This window comes from Oculina patagonica, chromosome 13 (assembly GCF_052425735.1).
Source record: "Oculina patagonica isolate OP01 chromosome 13, crgOcupat, whole genome shotgun sequence".
Taxonomy (NCBI): Eukaryota; Metazoa; Cnidaria; class Anthozoa; order Scleractinia; family Oculinidae; genus Oculina; species Oculina patagonica.
The window spans coordinates 30571184-30590494 of NC_135770.1; the positions used below are offsets into that span (position 1 = coordinate 30571184).

General features: G+C 42.1%; 1 protein-coding gene and 1 non-coding gene across 4 annotated transcripts in view; both read right to left on the reverse strand.

Annotated features, from left to right (window-relative positions):
• Positions 1-2359: 2359 nt before the first annotated feature.
• LOC144636015 (E3 ubiquitin-protein ligase HECTD1-like) overlaps positions 2360-19311 on the reverse strand; it is a 39841-nt gene continuing 22889 nt past the window's right edge. The window contains exons 21-40 of one of the 3 annotated variants that reach the window (XM_078495151.1): positions 18766-19032; positions 16946-17239; positions 16205-16448; positions 15183-15396; positions 13700-13856; positions 13151-13239; positions 12350-12474; positions 12118-12193; positions 11514-11696; positions 10920-11133; positions 10702-10784; positions 9663-9790; positions 8984-9122; positions 8213-8272; positions 7748-7885; positions 6935-7653; positions 5898-5976; positions 5239-5332; positions 4488-4696; positions 2360-2833 (exon numbers count right to left, since the gene is read on the reverse strand). In XM_078495151.1, coding sequence (XP_078351277.1) covers positions 2609-2833; positions 4488-4696; positions 5239-5332; positions 5898-5976; positions 6935-7653; positions 7748-7885; positions 8213-8272; positions 8984-9122; positions 9663-9790; positions 10702-10784; positions 10920-11133; positions 11514-11696; positions 12118-12193; positions 12350-12474; positions 13151-13239; positions 13700-13856; positions 15183-15396; positions 16205-16448; positions 16946-17239; positions 18766-19032 — 3737 coding nt within the window. In that variant the 3' untranslated portion in view covers positions 2360-2608. Of the gene's footprint in view, positions 2834-4487; positions 4697-5238; positions 5333-5897; positions 5977-6934; positions 7654-7747; positions 7886-8212; positions 8273-8983; positions 9123-9662; positions 9791-10701; positions 10785-10919; positions 11134-11513; positions 11697-12117; positions 12194-12349; positions 12478-13150; positions 13240-13699; positions 13857-15182; positions 15397-16204; positions 16449-16945; positions 17240-18765; positions 19033-19311 lie in introns of all 3 variants that reach the window. The other 2 variants (XM_078495150.1, XM_078495152.1) reach the window with 2 other exon arrangements.
• On the reverse strand, positions 14833-14907 carry Trnat-ugu (transfer RNA threonine (anticodon UGU)). The gene has a single exon. It is a non-coding gene; the product is annotated as a tRNA-Thr (tRNA).

The window sequence follows — 19311 nt, forward strand, 5'->3', positions numbered from 1 at the left end:
TTGCCTCTGCCATAATTAGAAATTATTCAAAAAGTTGCTCGAAATTTCTGAAAAAGATGCCCGAAAGTTGCTCCAAAAATCCAAAAAAGTTGCTTTTGATTAAAAAAGTTGCTCGAAAGTTGCCCTCAAATATCTAAAACGCTGCTTTTTATCACGAAAATTTCTCCCAATATATGCTAATTTCCCTTTGAAGGTAAGATTCCTAAGCAGCTTCATACAATCACTGCAAAACTAAATCAAGGATTTCTTTCATCAGAAAAATCGTGAAGTTATCGATACGTATGTTTTTGACTGTTTTGTAATGTTTTAACGAGGAATGAGTCGAAAGTCGAAACGTCTTCGGCAATCACCGGCAATCTTCGTTATTCTTTGGAAACGTTCGTATGAACTTCAGACAACACACGGACAATCTTCGGAGATCTTCGGTTTAGAAATTGCTCAAAATGCAACAAGTTGCTTAAAGGGGAAAAAGTTGCTCGAAATATGAAAAGTTGCCAAAAAGTTGCCGAGCAACTTGTGGAAAGCCCCTAGCCATAGTTAATAGAGGGAAACGGTTAGGAAGCCAGGCAAACATCAAAGGAGCGAACAAAGAGGCCTAGATTGAGGTTGGAAGGTCCATGACAGTGCACATCTTTTTTGAGCTTATACTTTACTATGCATGAGTTAGTGATCGAAATATTTTAATTGGTTAGTTGCATGAACACACGTAACAACCTATTGTATTTTGACAGGTTTTGTGCACCGTCAACCCCCAAAATAGCGAACAAAAACCTATAACAAAGAACACTGCCGGGCTTCATAACCATTTCTCTCTATTAACTATGCCTCTGCTGAAGGACTCATTTAAACCCGCAAGGTGTTGTTGGGATATCTCCTGTTAAAAAAATGCTGGGGTGTACACACACCCATACCGTAGATTTTCGGTTATAAGCCCTGGGTTATATAAGTTGTGGGGGTTTTTGGGGGGGTTATAAACGGGGGGACGAAACGGGGGGGGGTAATAAGGGGAAAAAAAAAAAAGTTTTGAAATAAGAAATGGAAAAGTTAAAAAAAATAATAAAGAAATTAGTTTTGGACGGGGCGGGGGGGGGGGGGGGGGGGAGGGGAATTTAACGCAAATAGGAACGCACAAATGAATGCAAAAGAGAAGCCACAAGGGAACGTATGGCTAACCGCCTGGGGGAATGTACTCAGATCAAATCAGGGGGAAAAATCTCCTGTCCTTCAGAATACATCCCCCTTCGTAGAAAATAGGGACCGGAGACCCCCATTCCCAGGGATGTGATGTGAAAACTAAAACGCAGGAACCAGACACAGCTATCACATGCACCGCAGCTTGTGCCACAGCAAGGTTGTCAGGCATCTAATTTTAGCCTGAATACCGTAGAGTCTCGGCGTTTTCTTTTGTCAGTTAAAAAAGATTTCTTTCCCCAAGAGTTCGTCGAGAATAAGAAAAGGAGAACATGTTTGCATTACTTGTGATTGGCCGTCAAGACTTGGACTAGACTGGTCCACAGCCTCTCTCTTTTTTTCAACGCAAAAAAGCGCCGCCCCCTCGCGCCTCCCGTTTTGCGCTGGCGTCCAGTTCTCTCGCCGTTCTTTCCCCGCGCTCATCGATCGAATAAATACGAAAAAAAGAGGGCTGTGAACAGTCTAGACTTGGACACATTCCAAGCACTTCAACAAGGACTGCCAATGCTAACCCGGGGATTGCGGGTGGACTATGGAGAAACAACAAGCGTCCTTCGCAGGCATCACGAATTAAGGAAGAGATTGCACTGGGTATTTGCCCTCTCTACCCAGACCCCGCCAAATGACCCCGCCCAGTTGTTTCTCCTTTCCAATGTTAGCCCAATTTCTTTCTTCCTCATACCTCCTCTTGATTTGTCTGTGCGAGACGACAGCGACTACAAAAAAGTTGTTTGGATATTCTTTTAATTAAATTGCATATTTACCTATTTAATGCAACAAAAAAGCGGTTTCAAAAATGCCTAACTAGAACTAAGCGATCAACATAATTTTAGCCCTGATCTTACAGGCGATCTTTGGTGCATTCTTAAATAGAGGGTTAGGTTCCAACGAATACTCGAATCCGATTTGTCGCCTTAAAACATCAACAGTCTTGGGATGGCTCCATTACAAACTTGCATTTTGTTGACTCATTTTTCTACGAGACACAAACAAGGTTTTCTTGGTGAGCGAGGGCGACTTTGCAGCTCTGAGCTGGTTTGAAAGAAACTAAGAAAATTCATCATATTTTGTGATTCCCGCCGTGCTAAACATTTACAAAGCAAAATTTAACAAGAAAGCAACTTAACTCTAAGGCATCAAGTAGACGGCGAACAAAACCGATTTCCAGGGACACCTTGCAAAGAGTAAGAGGACAACAAGTTGCAGTCCTGGTCACATTACGGTACATTTAAAACCTCCAGTTAGAAAACATCTTGCTACCCTAACTGGAGATTAAGCTATAAAATTGAACGCAGTTCCTTGAATAATAAAACGACGGAAATCACATGTAAGGCCTCTGCAAGTTTCATCTTCAACAGACAGTCGCTATGTGAAGTTTAGAGCTGACATAACAGGCGATGCAAGGCGCGCGCTTCGGTTAATTCAAGTGAAATCCCTTCTCCCTTGTGGCCGCTAGCAGTTTCTCTCGCATCACTTCTTCTGAGGAGTATTCAGGCAGCTTCAAGTAATGGACACACGTGTTGACCGAAGGAAACGAACCATCTCCGTCGCTCTCCTTGCGCACAACTGTGAGGCGAGGATGTAGATTGGCAAGGCCACCGGGTGGTAAAGACGAACAGCCGGTGGTAAACTGAAGAAACGCCTGAAAAGATAAAGGACATATTTGAGTACAGTCAGAACCCGCGAGTAAGAACTAACATTTAAGAACCTGTTAGGCTAAAATTTGCAATTAGATACCATTTGTATAAGAAACAGGGCCCGGTTGCATAAAAATACTTAAGATTGCGTGAGATTTTCTGCAGCCATTCCCTGTGCTCTGAGGGTTTTCTCCCGTGCTTATAACGATAAATCGGGAGAAAATGTACTAAGGAGCACTGGAAAAACCAAAACGCTTTGAAAACGTTGACCGGAACGCAGAGAGCTGTTGCAGAAAATAGCCTGTAATCTTAAGTATTTTATGCAACCGGGCCCAGGTTCTTAATTTCTAAAATTGATTAGAAATGTCTACTTTTGGGAAAATAATTTAGACAAGACATTACTGTACATGTATATAATGTTATGTTCTGAATGATAAGTGGTTCATTTTTACATAAACACTATGTGGTATGCAGATTTTATATCAGAAAAAGGCCGAATACCACTAAAATCTCCATAACATCATTGAAACTTTAAAAACAATAGGTTCTTGCTCGCGGGTTTTTACTGTACTGAATGGGAAGGACAGTTAATTAAAAGCCTTGGGCAAGCAGCTTCGTTCACACGCGAGTTCACGTCTATCCACCTATTTTAACCAGAGTTGTCCTCGCCCTGTCAGTCATCCTTCTCTAACTCATAAATTATTCATTAAGTTAAAACAAAGGAAATCAGAACCGTGACGGAGGTTTGGATATGTGATCTGAATAGTCCTTATGCATGTTTACGTCAGACTTGCTAGTTTCACCACCAAGCCTCGCTTTCAAACTGCAAACTTGTGAATATTATCATGAACGAATTCCCAAAGCAGCAAAAAAGGAAAAGAATACCCACGTGAAAACTGCACTGAAGGCGGCGAAAGGTTGCGAATAATTTGCGTAAACGAGGCTTGGTGGCGAATTTTGAGCTTATGACGTTATCATGCATAAGGCTATTAGCATGGATTTTTACGATTTTATTTCTATGTTTTCTTCGTAGTGTTAGTTTCGACTGAGAAGATTTATTAAACACTCAAGAGAGTGTTTCATCGGCTATCCAAACACCTCGAATTTCGTCAAAAATACTACGCTGCGCGTCGTACTTTCAACCCTCTTCTCGTTGTATGAAGATGTGATGAAACACTCTCTCGTGTTTGATATATAACCTTCCTTATACATCATCATAAACTTTTTTAAGTGTCAAAATCTTCTACCATGTCTAACAAGGCCCACTTATCTGGCCAGATTACAAAACGTAAACGGCTGTACTATCTAAAAAAAAAAACACACACGAACAAGAAACGACCGACCGACCACACGAACGAACTACCAAATGAACGAACGAACGAACGAACGAACGAACGAACGAACGAACGAACGAACGAACGAACGAACGAACGAACGAACGAACGAACGAACGAACGAACGAACGAACGAACGAACGAACGAACGAACGAACGAACGAACGAACGAACGAACGAACGAACGAACGAACGAACGAACGAACGAACGAACGAACGAACGAACGAACGAACGAACGAACGAACGAACGAACGAACGAACGAACGAACGAACGAACGAACGAACGAACGAACGAACGAACAAGTGACAGCGAAAGTTTCTTACTTTTCTCTCGTCGCCATTCATGTTGACCAACACGTTTACAAATCTCTGAAAGCCAGGCGTGTCTCGTGTGTATCCAAATTTAGGTTCGGTGTAATTCATGATGTCCTCTCTGGTCCACTGAGGAACTTGTTCTCCGCTCAGCATCAACTGTAGCTCGTCTGGAGTGAATGGACCAAGCTTCTCCATTGGAAACACAGAATTAAACCCATCTGCAAAAAATAAATACCCCGTCAAAAAACAAGTCGACTCGCTAAAATATAAAGTGTGCATGGATACCTTCATAGGCAAAGGCGAGTTTTTTCACATGAAGAATAAAATACTTTTAACAAAACGCTACACCAGTAAACTTTCCTCATCATATGGTTGTGCAGGGATGTGCAGAAAATTGTTGTCGTTTATTGCTCTGAAGGAATTATAAAAACTACCTAAAAACACTTCATAAAAGATTTTTTATTTGACATGGCAGTATTTTGTACCATCAGGGCCAGGTTGTTCAAAGCGTACTTGGGGAACACAGGATTAGCGTGACCTTTGAATCATAAAATGTCAACAGTCATTTTCCTCATTTATATCTGTCCAACGTTTCAACTATTGGACAACGAAAAAAGTACCCCAAGATTGACAGATAAAAACGTTTTACAATCCAATAACCTTAGTTTTACATTTTATCCCAAATGAACATTAATCCATTTTCAGACATTTACCATATTGACTAAAACCCGTTTAATAAGGTAAATACAAGGAGTATTACCTCTAAATGCATCTAACTGCCGTTGTACACCGGTATATAAGCAAAATTCCTTGACTAGCTTGATATACTCTTCGGCATTCTCTGTTGTTAACACCTGTTACAAACAATATCATCAAAAAAAGAAGTCACATTTGAGATAATTAAAAATATAATAAAGGGGTGTTACGTGGGTTGCTCTAACTGGTGATCTCGCGTAAGTCCCAAACTAGGACAACCAAAGAGTTGAAAGTTGTGGGGAAAAAAATTCCCTACTGCAAGTTAGATTGGTACGCTTGCACCCTCACCATAAAATTAAAACAGAGCCACAAAGCTGCCGTAGCCAGTATTAACAGGTAGAAAAATATATTTTTTCAAGAGATTCGCCAAACTCGAGTTCAAATAATTTATTGAAAGAGCTAAGGTGGATGAGAGGTAGGAATACAAGTTCATTTTATAATCATCATAAAAAGGGTCAACTGGCCCCAACAAATCTACCTGTGGGAGAGCTACGAAGTTGCAAAAATGCAGAATTCTCACTGCACTGTGATAAGTATCACATATGACTGTTATTCAGTGAAACTGAATTTTATTTAAAACAAGAGAAAGTAAAAGCTCGCACGGGTTTCTGTTATCTCATTGGGATGAGCGAGCAAAATTATAGAAGATGAGAAATTTTGTACCTTTTCTCCGCCATCCTGTGTCAGATCTACTTCACTGAACCCGTACACTTTGGAAGACGGCGAGAATTGAAAAGTTAACCTGAAAAGAGGATACAAAAAATATGGGATCACTTTATTCAAGTATCAACTAGCACTGCTGTGCTAGTTGAGGACACTGTAAATAGGAATAAACAAATAATGTAAATAGAACAGGAATTTGTTAAAAATCCCAACTGGCAGGAAGCTGACCAGTTGGCTATTTAAAGCGTAGCCGAGGAGTTGAATTCGGGACTTCCCAGATACAAATCCATCTAGTGGCAGGGAGGAGGATATTAAACCCGGGATATCCAGGTTTAAATCCAGCGCGCTAACCACTAGGCCACGCTGCCTTCTAAAGACACAGGCACCCTTTAGAACTGTATTAAGCTTAAGTAGACCTGTGGGTTAATCGTGTGTGCTACTTGGTACAAAACTGTGCTTCTATGCATATCGGGCCTAACAACTACTGATTGTAATACAACAGCGAAATAAAATCGTAAGCTTGGACTATGTAGTCCAGAGGTCCCAGTTACGGATTTCCCTCCCTGTCACTAGACGGATTTTGTGTTTAAACGGTGATCCCGAATTCTTGGTAAATGAGCTGACCTTGTCAATTGGAACTGTCATTGGGAATTCGTCAATACGTTGTTTAATATTATTTTGTCATACATGGCTCCAAAATCTTCTACAATGAGCGCCAAAAGTCCTTGAGACAGCTGGCTGAAATGAATTTCAATTTTAACATTCCCATTTGTTCTCTTTAAATCCGGTGCAGTTTGTGAACTCCTCCCCCTCCCCGCTTTCAATGGTATACAAAATCGGGGCAAGTCTTGAAGATAGCAAATCCAACATTGGTTCGGGGGGAGGGGCTAATATCGAAGGGGTGAGGGGTAAAAAAATTTTGTCTACGGTTACTCAAAAAGTGCCGTGTGTCTCAACACTTTTGGGGCCCATTGTAGCTTGAATTTTTAAAAAGGGTGACCCGGTCGGTTTTAAAAAACTTGGAATACACCACTTACCCTAGATCATCAACACTACATTCAACACCATGAGCTGTTTTCAACTTAAGCTCTGATATTCTGGCTCTCTTTTCATTTGTTGTCAGCAAATCGTCTTTAAGAATGTCATTTTTCCTGGCGACCAGCTCTTGGAGTTGTTTTAGAAAAGTCGCTCTGTGAGGGTCAACAACTTCCATATCACTATCATCCAAAATACCCGCAAACCAAGATGGCGGTAATGGCGTTAATGGTAAGTCTTCGACACTTTCTTTAGTTTTACTCAGTTCAGAATTCTCTTCTTTGGAGAGTTCTTCTTCCTCCTCGATGAGTTCTCTTTCTTTGCTGGATTCCCAGTCCAATTTATTAATCGCATTTTCGTTCTCCTCTAAGCTCGGCTGGGGTTGATCAAGCTCGTTCAACGTGTCCGAGGAATCGACAATATCCTCGAGCGAGCACGACGCGTCATCGATTACTTGTAACGGGCTTCGACTGTGGGACAGCGCGTTGTTACTGCTCGACGTTGACGCGCTACAAGTCAAGAGTTTTAGAAATGAGAGCGACAGAGGGATGTCCACTAATCGACTGTCCTGCAAGCTTTTAGCCATGAAAATACCCAGGATGTAGAAGAGCTTTGCTACCCTCTCCGTGTCAGGGGCATCTTGGGGGAGGGGCGCTGGAAAAAGGCCCCCGGCGCGCTGCACGTAATAACCCCTCGGGCGGATTCCATGTCCAATATCAACCTGAAAATTCAAAAAAAAAAAAGAATTCAGTCGCATTCAGCGTTGGGAAGAGTGACGTGAAGGATTTCAGAAGAACAATTTGCCTTCAACAAACCTCTCTGGCAGTCTCATCCACGATGACGTCATCACAAATCCACATACCCAGGCTCTTACGTTGAAGCTCGGCCGCCACAAGCGCGTAAAACTCAAGCGATGGGCCCAGCCCTGTACCCTCTTCGTCCTCAAACTCGACCTAAAAGAGGAGATTGCGTTATATGTTGATCATTCTCATGGACATCACGCGAAAAATTAACGCGGTCCCTTTGTGTTGTGTGACATCCCGAAGAGCAGCCGAGACCCCGATTATGAACACTACAGTTTTCTTTGAAGTTTCATCATCGGCCTCAAATTTACCTTATTGTTTTTCGTACATTTTTTATTACTCTCCTTGGGGGAGTTTGGGTTTTTGATCAGTAAGTTTTCCTTAGACGTTCAGTTCCTTAATTCTCATTAGCTCCCTGGTTGAATTTGGTATATAAGTTGGAGGGAAGACAGAAGTTAATCCAAAACAAGAACAAACCTCCAACACAGACTTGCGTTCAGCGTGGAACTTCAGCACGCCCATCGCCCAATCTAACAACTGCAAGGCAAATAAGAACGAGATTACTTAGTACAGTCTGAGAAACTAATGAAGCAGCTTCTGTTAAACCTTCAATAAGTCTCCGAAGCGTTTCCGATTCTTATTATCCAATCAGATAACTGCACGAGCACACGCGAGCGCACCGAACGTTGACACGTGTCAGCTTTACGTCATAACGTTACGACACGTTACTAAGCAATCTTTTTTAGGAAAACCGCGGGCTCATATAATTCTGCCGTGCGATGTTCTTAGAGGAAGTATTCAAGACAAACAATTTTCCATTATTATTTTTAGACTTCATTTTGAAGAATATCGGACGTTTTTATATGACGTCACGGCAGATATTGGTGTTCCAAAAAAAGGAACGGCGGCAATTGTGACCAACCAGCCGAAAAACTCAAAAAATAAAGAGAAGCGGGAAAAAAAAAGATACAAAAATGACACGAGAGGGACAAAGAAAGGCCGAGGCGCCTGACCCCCAGATCCGGGGGCGCCACCAGAGCACGAGAGAGGGTGAGCTTGCAATAGTGATGTGACACGCCAACTGGAGAATCACAAGTGTGGTAAAAAGAGGGGAAAAGATCCGCGGGGACGATCTTCCCTGCTTCCTAAAGCCATTCAAAGATTTTTTTTAGTAAACCAATACGGGCGCTGGTCACATGAGTGAAAACCCTCTATAGGTTTTCCCAATTTCTTCAAAGCGATATTTACCTCATCTCCTCGTGGTACCTTCACTCTCTCGTGTTTCAGTCGCCCCACTCTGAACTCGTGTTGTTCTTCTCGTCTGTGGCTCGGGGGACGGCTTCGTTCCAGCGCTACATCGCGCTTGTTTTGAAGCCACACGATTGCCCTAAAGAGACATACGCGAAAGAAATTTTAGACGTGGAATGATAGAGTAGAACAGCGTATATTGCGACACACGCAAACAGCCATTCACTGAAGCTAATAATAACATACTCAGCCAATCAGAATTTGCGATAAAAAAGAATCGGGAAACGTTTCTTGAGCAAAATTATACTTAGACTTACATACTTAGGCTTGGAACCTGAGCGGAACGGTTGTGAGAGATTGGAGGGAACAGGAGGCTTATGAACAAATTTACAGAACGGAGAAATTTAAACTGATGTAAACATTTAATTGCGATCGAGATTCGCTATAGGAAAAGCCCAACATCGAAGAAGGTTTTGAAAGGGAGCCTGTCCTACACACACTTATCGCACTTGAAGGAACATTTTCACGCGCTGATTCAAATAAGGCCAACGCTCTTTCATATAGAAATACGTAGTCTTCTACTTGTATAAAACGAAAAAATAGAACGAAAACTGCTAACTATATCAAACTTCAATTTTGACACTGTCAGAAGGAGGTGGCGTTTGTGTGTCTTTCTTACCGTGAGCTGCCAAAAGCCGTGCATGAAAAGTAAAGCTGTCTAGTCTCAAAAGGAAACAGGAATGGAAACGTGCTAGTCAGCAGTCCACTCCATTCCGGCAACGCGTTACTGGACAACACTAATGGATCCTGCAAAACAAGCGAATGGAAATTAGAGTCAAAAGTTTTGGTTTTAACAAGTGCAGAGGAGACGCAAGAGGGACCATGTATTTTAATTGTATTTTTTAACATTGCTGCTGAAAAGCCCTTTTCAGGGAGCGCGATAAATGTATGTATGTATGCATGGGACGGAGAGAGACGAAAGGCGAAATGCCTGCGAAATATTGCTGCGATTTCGTCGCAATTTTGTCGTATTCTTGCTTTTGTCGATTTAGGAGATTTTAAAATGGAAGTGCATAATTTCATTGAATAAAACTTTCCTTTCTTTGTGAACCAGAAGTAAGGGAATAAACGGAGTATCTCCACAAAGTAATTCTTTACTAGTTAAAACACTTACTAGAACTTCGATTTAAGTGAGTATTACGGGAAGAATATCTTCCTAAAGGCTGGTTCTCATATGATCACCCCGATCGTTTCTATCGACATCGATCGTTTGCAAATACTGAGACGATCGTAGGCGATCGAAGCGATTGGAAGCGATCGGGGTTCTCTGATCGTCCCGATCGCCTGGTATGAGCAAAAACCTACGAAAAACAATCATTTAAGCCCTAGATCCAACACAATGGCAGCCTTCAATGAAAGAGTGCAACTCGTGGCTCCTATCTTCTCAGTTATTGCAGTTTTACGGCGAAGAAGAGAAAGAGAAGCTAGAAGGATAGAACACGGGCAATCCAAGCGACCGTGATCACCCCAATCGACGCAGACGTTAGGGATCGTCTGTGTGATGTTCTCATATAATCGCCCCGATCGCAAAAAAACTTTTTGAAGTGACAGAGGCGAAAGAAACGATCGGGGCGATTATACATGTATGAGAACCAGCCTTAACAAAGGCCATGATGCAGGCCCTATTTAGTGAAACATGAATGCTTAGTCCGTCTTACCTGAATCTGTTGTACTAGTTTGGTTGTCAGTTTTTTACTTGTAAAGTCTTCATTTCCTACAATGAATCCGTACTTCTCATTACCTGAATAGAGAAAGGCAAAAAACATGGTTTAATGTTTTCTCGTCCGTCTAAGGGCTACAAAAAAAAGCCTATTTCATTTTCTGGGTCTCTTGCAAAGTGCCGAAACACCCAGTCCCAAAAGTTTTAAAAACTTACCGTCCCCAAAGTCGTATGCAGAGCTTGTGGATATACTATAAAGAGCTTTCAGCAGCTGCAGAATGTCTTCAATAGCGGATATGTCATTTACACCTGCCGGGGTGGGAACAGTCGAGCTCTTGTCCTTTGTCACTTCCGGTTTAACTTCCTTGACTTCCGGCTTGTCAAGAGTAGGAGAAGTGGGCGGAGACGAGTCAAGAGTATTACAGAATTCCTGTAGAAAAGAGAAAAGAGAACGAAACATGAAAGAGAGTGTAACAAGACTTTTTATCGATTTGTTATGAAGTTCAGGAAGGCTACGCAGACGAGCCGAGAATACAGAACAGAATACAGCGCAGGAAAGCAGTTAAACGAGCTCGGTGGGTCAAAAATTTGGATATAACGAGCAACTGGAAAAGAGGAAATTCAATTTATTCGAACCAATTACTTATGTGGAAAACGTCCGGTAAATTTATTTGGAAAATTGCAGGGACAAAGGGACGAAAGGTATTGGGTGATTTAAAAGGTATTCAAGCTAGGGAATAGAGAGGAGGAAGAAAGGAAAGGAGTCAGGTCAGTTCACTTTCAGTTTCATGCAAGGGTGTCCTTAAGTACCTTGTAGGCTGCCACGAGTTGAGAGCAGTTTCTGTTCTTTCGTATGCTCTTAGGAACCCCTGATAACTTCCATTTTCTCAGGAATGCAGCATCAGCATTCCTCTGAAGAAACGAGATGACTTCAGACTTGGGCAGCTCATCAGTGCCTAGATAACGCTCCACGTATGATATGGTCCAGTGAACCTGGCAAATCAATCAATCAATCAATCAATCAATCAAGTAAGCAAGCAAGCAAGCAGTGAGTGAGTGAGTGAGTGAGTGAGTCAGTCAGTCAGTCAGTCAGTCAGTCAGTCAGTCAGTCAGTCAGTCAGTCAGTCCGTCCGTCCGTCCGTCCGTCCGTCCGTCCGTCCGTCCGTCCGTCAGTCAGTCAGTCAGTCAGTCAGTCAAACAGCAAGCAAGCAAGACAGCAAGCAAGCAAGCAAGCAAGCAAACAAGAAAGTATCGCAAAGCACTGTGCATCGCCATAACTGATGTCATGTTATTGAACCGTGACATAACTCCTTGAATATGATGTGCGTCAAAAGTAGCTTGTACGCCAACGTCCCTGTCATAGAGAAAAAAAGTGAACGTCTACACGCAGTAGGAGTCAAAAATTGGTAGTTACCGTTGTTTCTGAGTGTTCCTTGCTTTCACTTGGGCTTTCCGCTTGTTCAGGATCGTGCACCTCTCGATAGCTGATGCTAGATGAGAGGAAAACAGGTGAATGTAAACTTGCCATAAGCCTAAAACGCTACAACGACATAATATAGGACTACAGGCGAAAATGTAGCCCATTTCCACTGGAAACTAAATACCTTTTGAATTTTATAAAAACATATTCCTCAAATGAAACTTACGTGTAAGTTGGTTCCCAGACTCTTCTCACTCGCTCATTCTTAGATATCCCAGCAGCCAGCGCGACCCTCTGTACGTAGGAGAAAATCGTGGCCTTGGGATCATCTAAATAAACCTCGACCTCTGACTGCTGGTAAGAACAAGTAAGAAAACAAGAGGTTAAGTCATAGTGAAACTTGCCTAAAATAACTAGAAACCGAATAATCCAATTCAAATGTTTGTCACGTTAAAAACGGCCGGTCCGGTGGTTTTGAATGTAAAATGGGCCTTTTCCACGAGATGTTCCCACAAATCCACTATAACAATGTCTAATATTTATGTATTGACTGATTTGACAGGACAAATCTGACTAACAACGGAATTCTGTTCTCGAATATACTGGTCTGGCCGGCCAGTTCTGACAAATGGTGTGCGGTTAATTCGGAATTTGTTCTTAGTAGCTTGTTTCAGTGATTGCTAAACAACTTAACCAGATATCCCATTTTCCACAACATGGAGTCCTGTTACATAAACTGCCTCGGAATGATCAGAAAAAAAGAGTTTCGTTTCAAAAGCACGGACAACGTGCATTTCTCTGGGCCGAATCTTAAAATCAATCGAATGCACAAAATAGACCGAAGCTGGCTATGGTTAAGGGTGGTGGGACAAATCTCTACACTATCCGAATTCAAAAGGTTTGTTGAATGAAAGATTAACTAGTTTAGTTTCTCTAGAAGTCTCTGGATCGATCACGTTTTTAAACTGGGATTTTTTTTTAATATCAGATCGTTATTTTGCAAAAAAACAACAAACAAAGGATGTACCGTTAGCGATGCGGGTCCCTTGAGAGACAACACAAGGCGAGGTTCCAGAGATGTGGCAGTCATCTCTGACGAGGAACTCTCCTGAGATCCTGTTGAAAAAACAAGGGCGCTTGAAACACAAACATAAAATAATCCCGTACAAATGGTCCTGCTAAGTTAATCATATTTACCTCAAGTTATCGATAAACCAACAAAACATTAACAACTAAGAAACAACCTGAACTCCAATGCTAGTTTTGCCGATAAAATACTCAAAACAATTTTTCAAAGAAGATTTCGTTAAAAAACTTTACAATAATATTCTTAAGATTTTGAAGAATGTGAAGTTTGCATTGTAAGATGCTTGCGTCCACACTGTGCCAAGGCAAAGAGAGTTTTAAGTCTGCTTTTTCCACACAAAAGGGCTGGAAATGTATGACGTATTACAAGTTCCTTTTTAGTGGAACGTCTTGCTACAAAAATCCTAATAGAATGTTAAGTGTGATCAGTAAGGATTCTCCCGTAAGGTTACGCGAATCGTTCACCTAGTTTCTCACAAAAACACTTTACCTGGTGCGGGAATGACAATATCCTGGGTCTGTGCAATGTTGGTTCTTCCTGGTCGCGGGTCAAACGCAGGCACCAGAGCTGAAAACTGTCTCTTAAGCACGTGCTCGTCATCCCACGTGCGGCGACGCCCACCACGTGACTCGGGCTCCTCTTCAACCTGATGGATGAGAAAGCGTGTAAACATGGAGTCAGCTCAGACAGGGAGTAATGAATAGACACACAAGCACGACCTTTGTACATTGTACCTTGTTACAGAATATACAAAAACACTGCATGGCAATACTGCAGAGACGTGGCTAGTCGTTACAGTTAGAGTGTAGTCACAGGGGGCCCACACAAATAGAGCGACTGTTGATGTTTCAAACTTATAAATAAATGTATGGGAAACTTTCGATCGTTCCTATAAGCATGAACTGTAGCGAGTAATATTTATATTTATGCTCAAAATAAACGAAAACTTACCTTAATCGTTGTGCTTTGTCGTCCTTGTAGCTCAAAACGGCGAATTTAAGCCTTTTTGAGGGTTTTTGCGATGTAGTCTACTGTTAACATTCAACGCAAAACCCTCCAAATCTCTCAAATTCGGCATTCTGAGGCTCAGTAACGACAAAAGACATCAGCTGGGGTAAGTGTACGTTTATTTTGACCTTTAACATAGACATTACTCTAAATACGTTCACGATAATAACACCCTTTCAAAATCCCCATACATTTCTTTATATTTCGAACATACAAACAGTCACGCCGCTGGTATGGTCCCAATGTGGTGTAGTTTGCTGTAAGCCGACTGTTTCACCTAGTCAATTTAACTAGTCCATTTGCAAACAACAGTTCTGGAATGGCCATATTAACAGTTTTGAGATGGCCGTATCATGGGGTTAATTTAAGAAAAAAAAAAGATACTCAGGATTTTATCATGTGGCCGTGGTTAGTGTTATAACGGGGGATAAAGAGGGATTCGTTCAAGCTTAGTCGACGTAAAACAACAGTGTATTTCAACAATGTAACATTCCTGTTGGATGTTCCTTACACGATTAATTTTAATGCCATTGCAATCAAACACTCGGAGGTCGTTTCTTACAAGCGTTGAAAAAGCCGTTATCATAACGGGCATGGGACAAAGAAAAATTCTGAGTCCCCGACGGGAATCGAACCCATGGCCTCCCAGATACAGGTTGGGCGCTCTAACCAACTGAACTACGGGAGACTCGTTGTGACCTGGGCCATTTACTAGGTTGATATATGACACTTGTCCTGCATACTGCTAGGATCAGCAATGTCGAAATCATCAAGTTTGTAGTAAATAATAAAGATGGTAAAATATGACAAAAATCATACATGTAAATTAAAAAAGAATAAGATTTTCGCAGTACCATTTCAAAAGTTTCGCAGATGTCATTCAAAGGCCAAAAACATGAAATAAAGCAAGTTCCAAAAATAAAAAAAATACAGGTAATAATAGAGCAAATAACAATTCACGCACCTCATAATCATCCTCGTTCTCTTCGTCATTCTCATCATCATCGTCATCATCGTCGTCGTCATCATCATCGTCATCTGGTTCAGGAAGGTCGTAATCATCCTCCAGTCCTGTCAGCAGTCCTGAGCCTCTCATGGCCACGTACATGTCCAGGTCAGATGCTCTGGACAGTCTGCTGCCTGGTGAGTTGGCAGCGTTCACGGCTGAGCTTAATAACCTGTTTAAAAACGTGCAAACGTCACTAACTAGAATCTCTCTGTAAGACCTTATACTCCTTATACTGATAAATTAGCAGCTAGGTTTTCTTCACATACTTTGTACTGTAACAAAGCACGCGAAGAAGCGACGGGAACACAAAAGCGAAATAAGAGCTGTAGGCTAAAAAACGATCTTTGGGGACCGTTTTCGCCTGTATGCTTCTTTCGTTAGCTCGGGTCTTCCAAAGAGCCTTATAACTTTATAACCAAAGAGCCTTTAAACGCGTTTAACGCTCTCTTATACATTTATAACATAGGGGCACTTATAATCGTGACAAATTCTTTTCGTTTTTGCGAATAAACAAACTGTTTTTTAAACTAGTTTTCGCGCGCAGAATGGCGTCGCTTTCCTGCTATAAGCAAAAGATAAAAGGAAAACCAGAGGGCGGTGGGAACTCTTTCCTTCACTTTATTGCCAACAAATTCACTTTTGGCAGACGATCTTGGTGTTTTTAACCTTTTGCAGCTCACGCGCGCGCAAAAAGACATTATTTCTGCGATTAAATGTGTCACTTCTGAAGCCATGCCATAATTATTTAAAAAGACGTTTTCTAGCCAATCAAAGCACATGCAGCACGGAATCTTGTCTCCGGTGAAGACGACTATACAGTACCTTATCATAAAGGGTTGGTTTTTTATACTTCCTCGATTAAACGCCGTTTAATCGAGGGCTGCATTCCATATTTGAGGGCGCCGTTTAATCGAGTGAATACGGTATCTGACCTGTATCATAAATTCTCGCGAACATGAACTTAAAAATGCTTTTACCTTCTGGCTGTCTCTCCCACAGAAATGTTAACAGACTCAGTGTTGGAACTCGTAGTTGGCACCGATGGAGTATTTGCAGGTTCACTAGTGACTGCCTCGTCCTCTGTGACCTCTACTATTTCACCCACAGTCTCTTTCGGTTCATCAGCAGCACTCTGCACTGGTTCCGCGCTGCCCGCCGATGTCTCTGATACGACCATTACATTGCCAGGCGTGTCAATGATGTCATCTGAGGTAAATATACCTTATTATAGGAAATAAACCCTTGTGTTATTAAGGTATTTGAAATTAACGAGACTTAAATTAACGCGAAACGAAAGGAAAATCACTTCCCAATAAATGAAATTAACGCGAAAAAGGGGTAAAATTTCAAAGAAAAATTAACGCGACGTACACAAAGAAAAAAACTTGTTGAGACAACAGGAAAGGGTCTATTTCAACACTAGGCGTATAAACCTAAACGTAGGGGTTAAGCAAAGGAATCTGACCGCCTCGAACGTTCTTCACATTTTCGTGATACCGGCAGATTTCCACCCTGATGAAATAATGCCTTTTCCTAGGAGCCTTGAACGTCTGGACTGTAACGAGAAATTGGGGCCAAAATAATGGTAGTTAAGGTCATGGAAATTAACTTTTCACTTTATTAACGGCGTGAAAATTAACGTTAACAAAACTTAACGCGATTTAAATATTTTCATTAGCGTTAATTTCACGAAGCATTTATTTCCTATAATAAGGTACCTTCATCCGGGATCTCCTCGACTCGTACGGCTTCAACTAACACTTCGCTGGACACATCAGCAGTTTGGGACGTCGTGGAACTTTCCTGTTGAGGTTTCTCGGGTGAGACAACTTCAGGCTCCTCAGTGGAGGGTCCCTCTTCAGAATGTCCTTCTTCGCCAGGGGTCGACGATGAAGATTCTCCTGCCGATTCTGAAGAAGGAATAGGCTCTACCACTCTCAAGTCGAATTTGCCATCCGCCCCCATGCGATAGGAGTTAGAAGTACCATTTGTCCATGCCACTTCGACCCAACCTGCAATGAAGCAATACCAGGTCAAACATAGAGGATAATACATGGTTGTGCGCGGGTTATGAAATTTATCTTCGAGTGTTCAAACCGATAGCTCAGGAGTGAGCGCAGCGAACGAGTGAGATATCAGTTTTGAACACGAGAAGATAAATTTCATATATCCAAGAAAAAAATGTATTATTCTGTTTATTACTACTAATTACGATGTTTTTGACGATTTTCCGAATATTTCCGACCATTTCCCGAAGATTTCTGAAGATTTGACAAAAAGGTTGTTTGAAGGTCGTACGAATGATTCCGACCACTTTCCGACCTTTTCTGAAGATTACCAAAGATTGCCGAGGAGGATCCGAAGATGTTTCGACTTAATGTCGATAAAATTTGGCTGATTGAGCATTGAAACACGGCAAACTCTGCGGGCTGATTGGTCAAAAATGATATCACACATGTGTGGATATCATTTTTATCCACACATGTGCAGGCCCCTAGGGAGGGGGGTGCGATGGGTGCGTCCGCACCCCCCCCCCCCAACGAGCCTTGGAAGTCCGCTCATTGTGAAAAAAATCGTCATTAAATAAATCGTAAATTACGTTTTCAAGGTTCTGTTTTGAAAAATATGATTTGAATTTTAAAATGACCAGGATTATTGTCGTTGTTACATTCACTTTTACCTGCCTTTTTTCTTAACCAACTGTCTTCAAAACGCGCGAAATGCTGTCTCAGATTACTTATTTTTTTCCAAATTTCCGGGGGAGGATGCCCCCAGACCCCCTACGTTATCGCGCCTGCGGCGCTAAAGATTTCACGCAGGAGGCGCTCATACGCACCCCCATGCAAAATCCTGGTTACGAGCCTGCATGTGTAATACCATTTTTCTCGATTTGCTACCACTCGCTATTCCACTGCAGTTTATATAATAAATAAGGATAAGTTCAAGGTAAGGAATTCCAACAGGTCCAACTTGCACTGACGGGCCAGGTAGCTGACCTTGTCATCGCCTTCATCCCGCCTCATTTTTTCCTCGCTCACCCGCGTTTTTCGCTCTCCCATAACTACCGAGAACTACCGAGAGCCTGGAACAGGCAAACCTTGTCAGGTCTGTGACCCAGCAGGGACTCCCCGCTTATCTACAACACTGCACCACTTGGCTGCCCCATGCTCCAAGCCAATTTAAGTTTGTTCCTAGGCTACACGTGACTGGAAGTCTCTTTGCACTAATGCGCCAATTTTTTTTTTTTCTAGGCTGCAACTGTCTGAAAGTCTCTCTACCCTGCTGCGCTACCTTTCAAGTCAATTTACGTTTTTATTCCTTGGCTACAAGTGACTTGAAGGCTCTTTGCCCTGCTTTTAGTGACGATTTTTTGAGACTCGTAACTTAAATTGACTTAAATAAACGCGTTGAACCACTGGTTTACTTTTTACAACTTCTTGACATCTTTCGGTTGGTCTTCCTTACTTTACCTTACTTTATAAACAATAATATCCACCCCGCCCCTTGTGCTCTACAACTTCATGAGACTGCTAATCACCGTTACCGTTCTGCAGTTCTCCAGTCACCAGGCCTTCACCAGGGGGACTTCCATCCTGGTCTTTCCACTTCCAGTCCATGCCGCGGACCACCTTACTGCCCACATTCAGGTGCTTCAGCATCTGCGAGCGAATAAGGCGGCGTTGGCGGCGTAAGGCAGCCTCCACCTCCCGTGCAGCTTTACCAGGACACAGAGACCAGCAGGGCTTCAGTGACTTGGCCAGTTTGTCGCCGGCAGTGACACCCTTGGGAGATGACTGCTCTGGGCCTGGAAATTCAATGATAAAATTAGCCACAAGTTCGATGACTGTAATCCTTCTTAGCTAATAAGCGCGTTCAGAATTTCCTTATAATTATTATTATATAAGAGCCTGTTTTTCCCACATTTTCCTGCTTATATGAGAAATATGTTTTCACTTCGGACCTCTTCTTATGATCTTCGAGGCAATTACATTTTGTCCCTCAGTAAGCCTAGAACGATCAGCTATGGCCTTTATTCATTTTCGTATTTCTCAGCTAAGCAAAGGAATGCGCTGCCAGACACTAC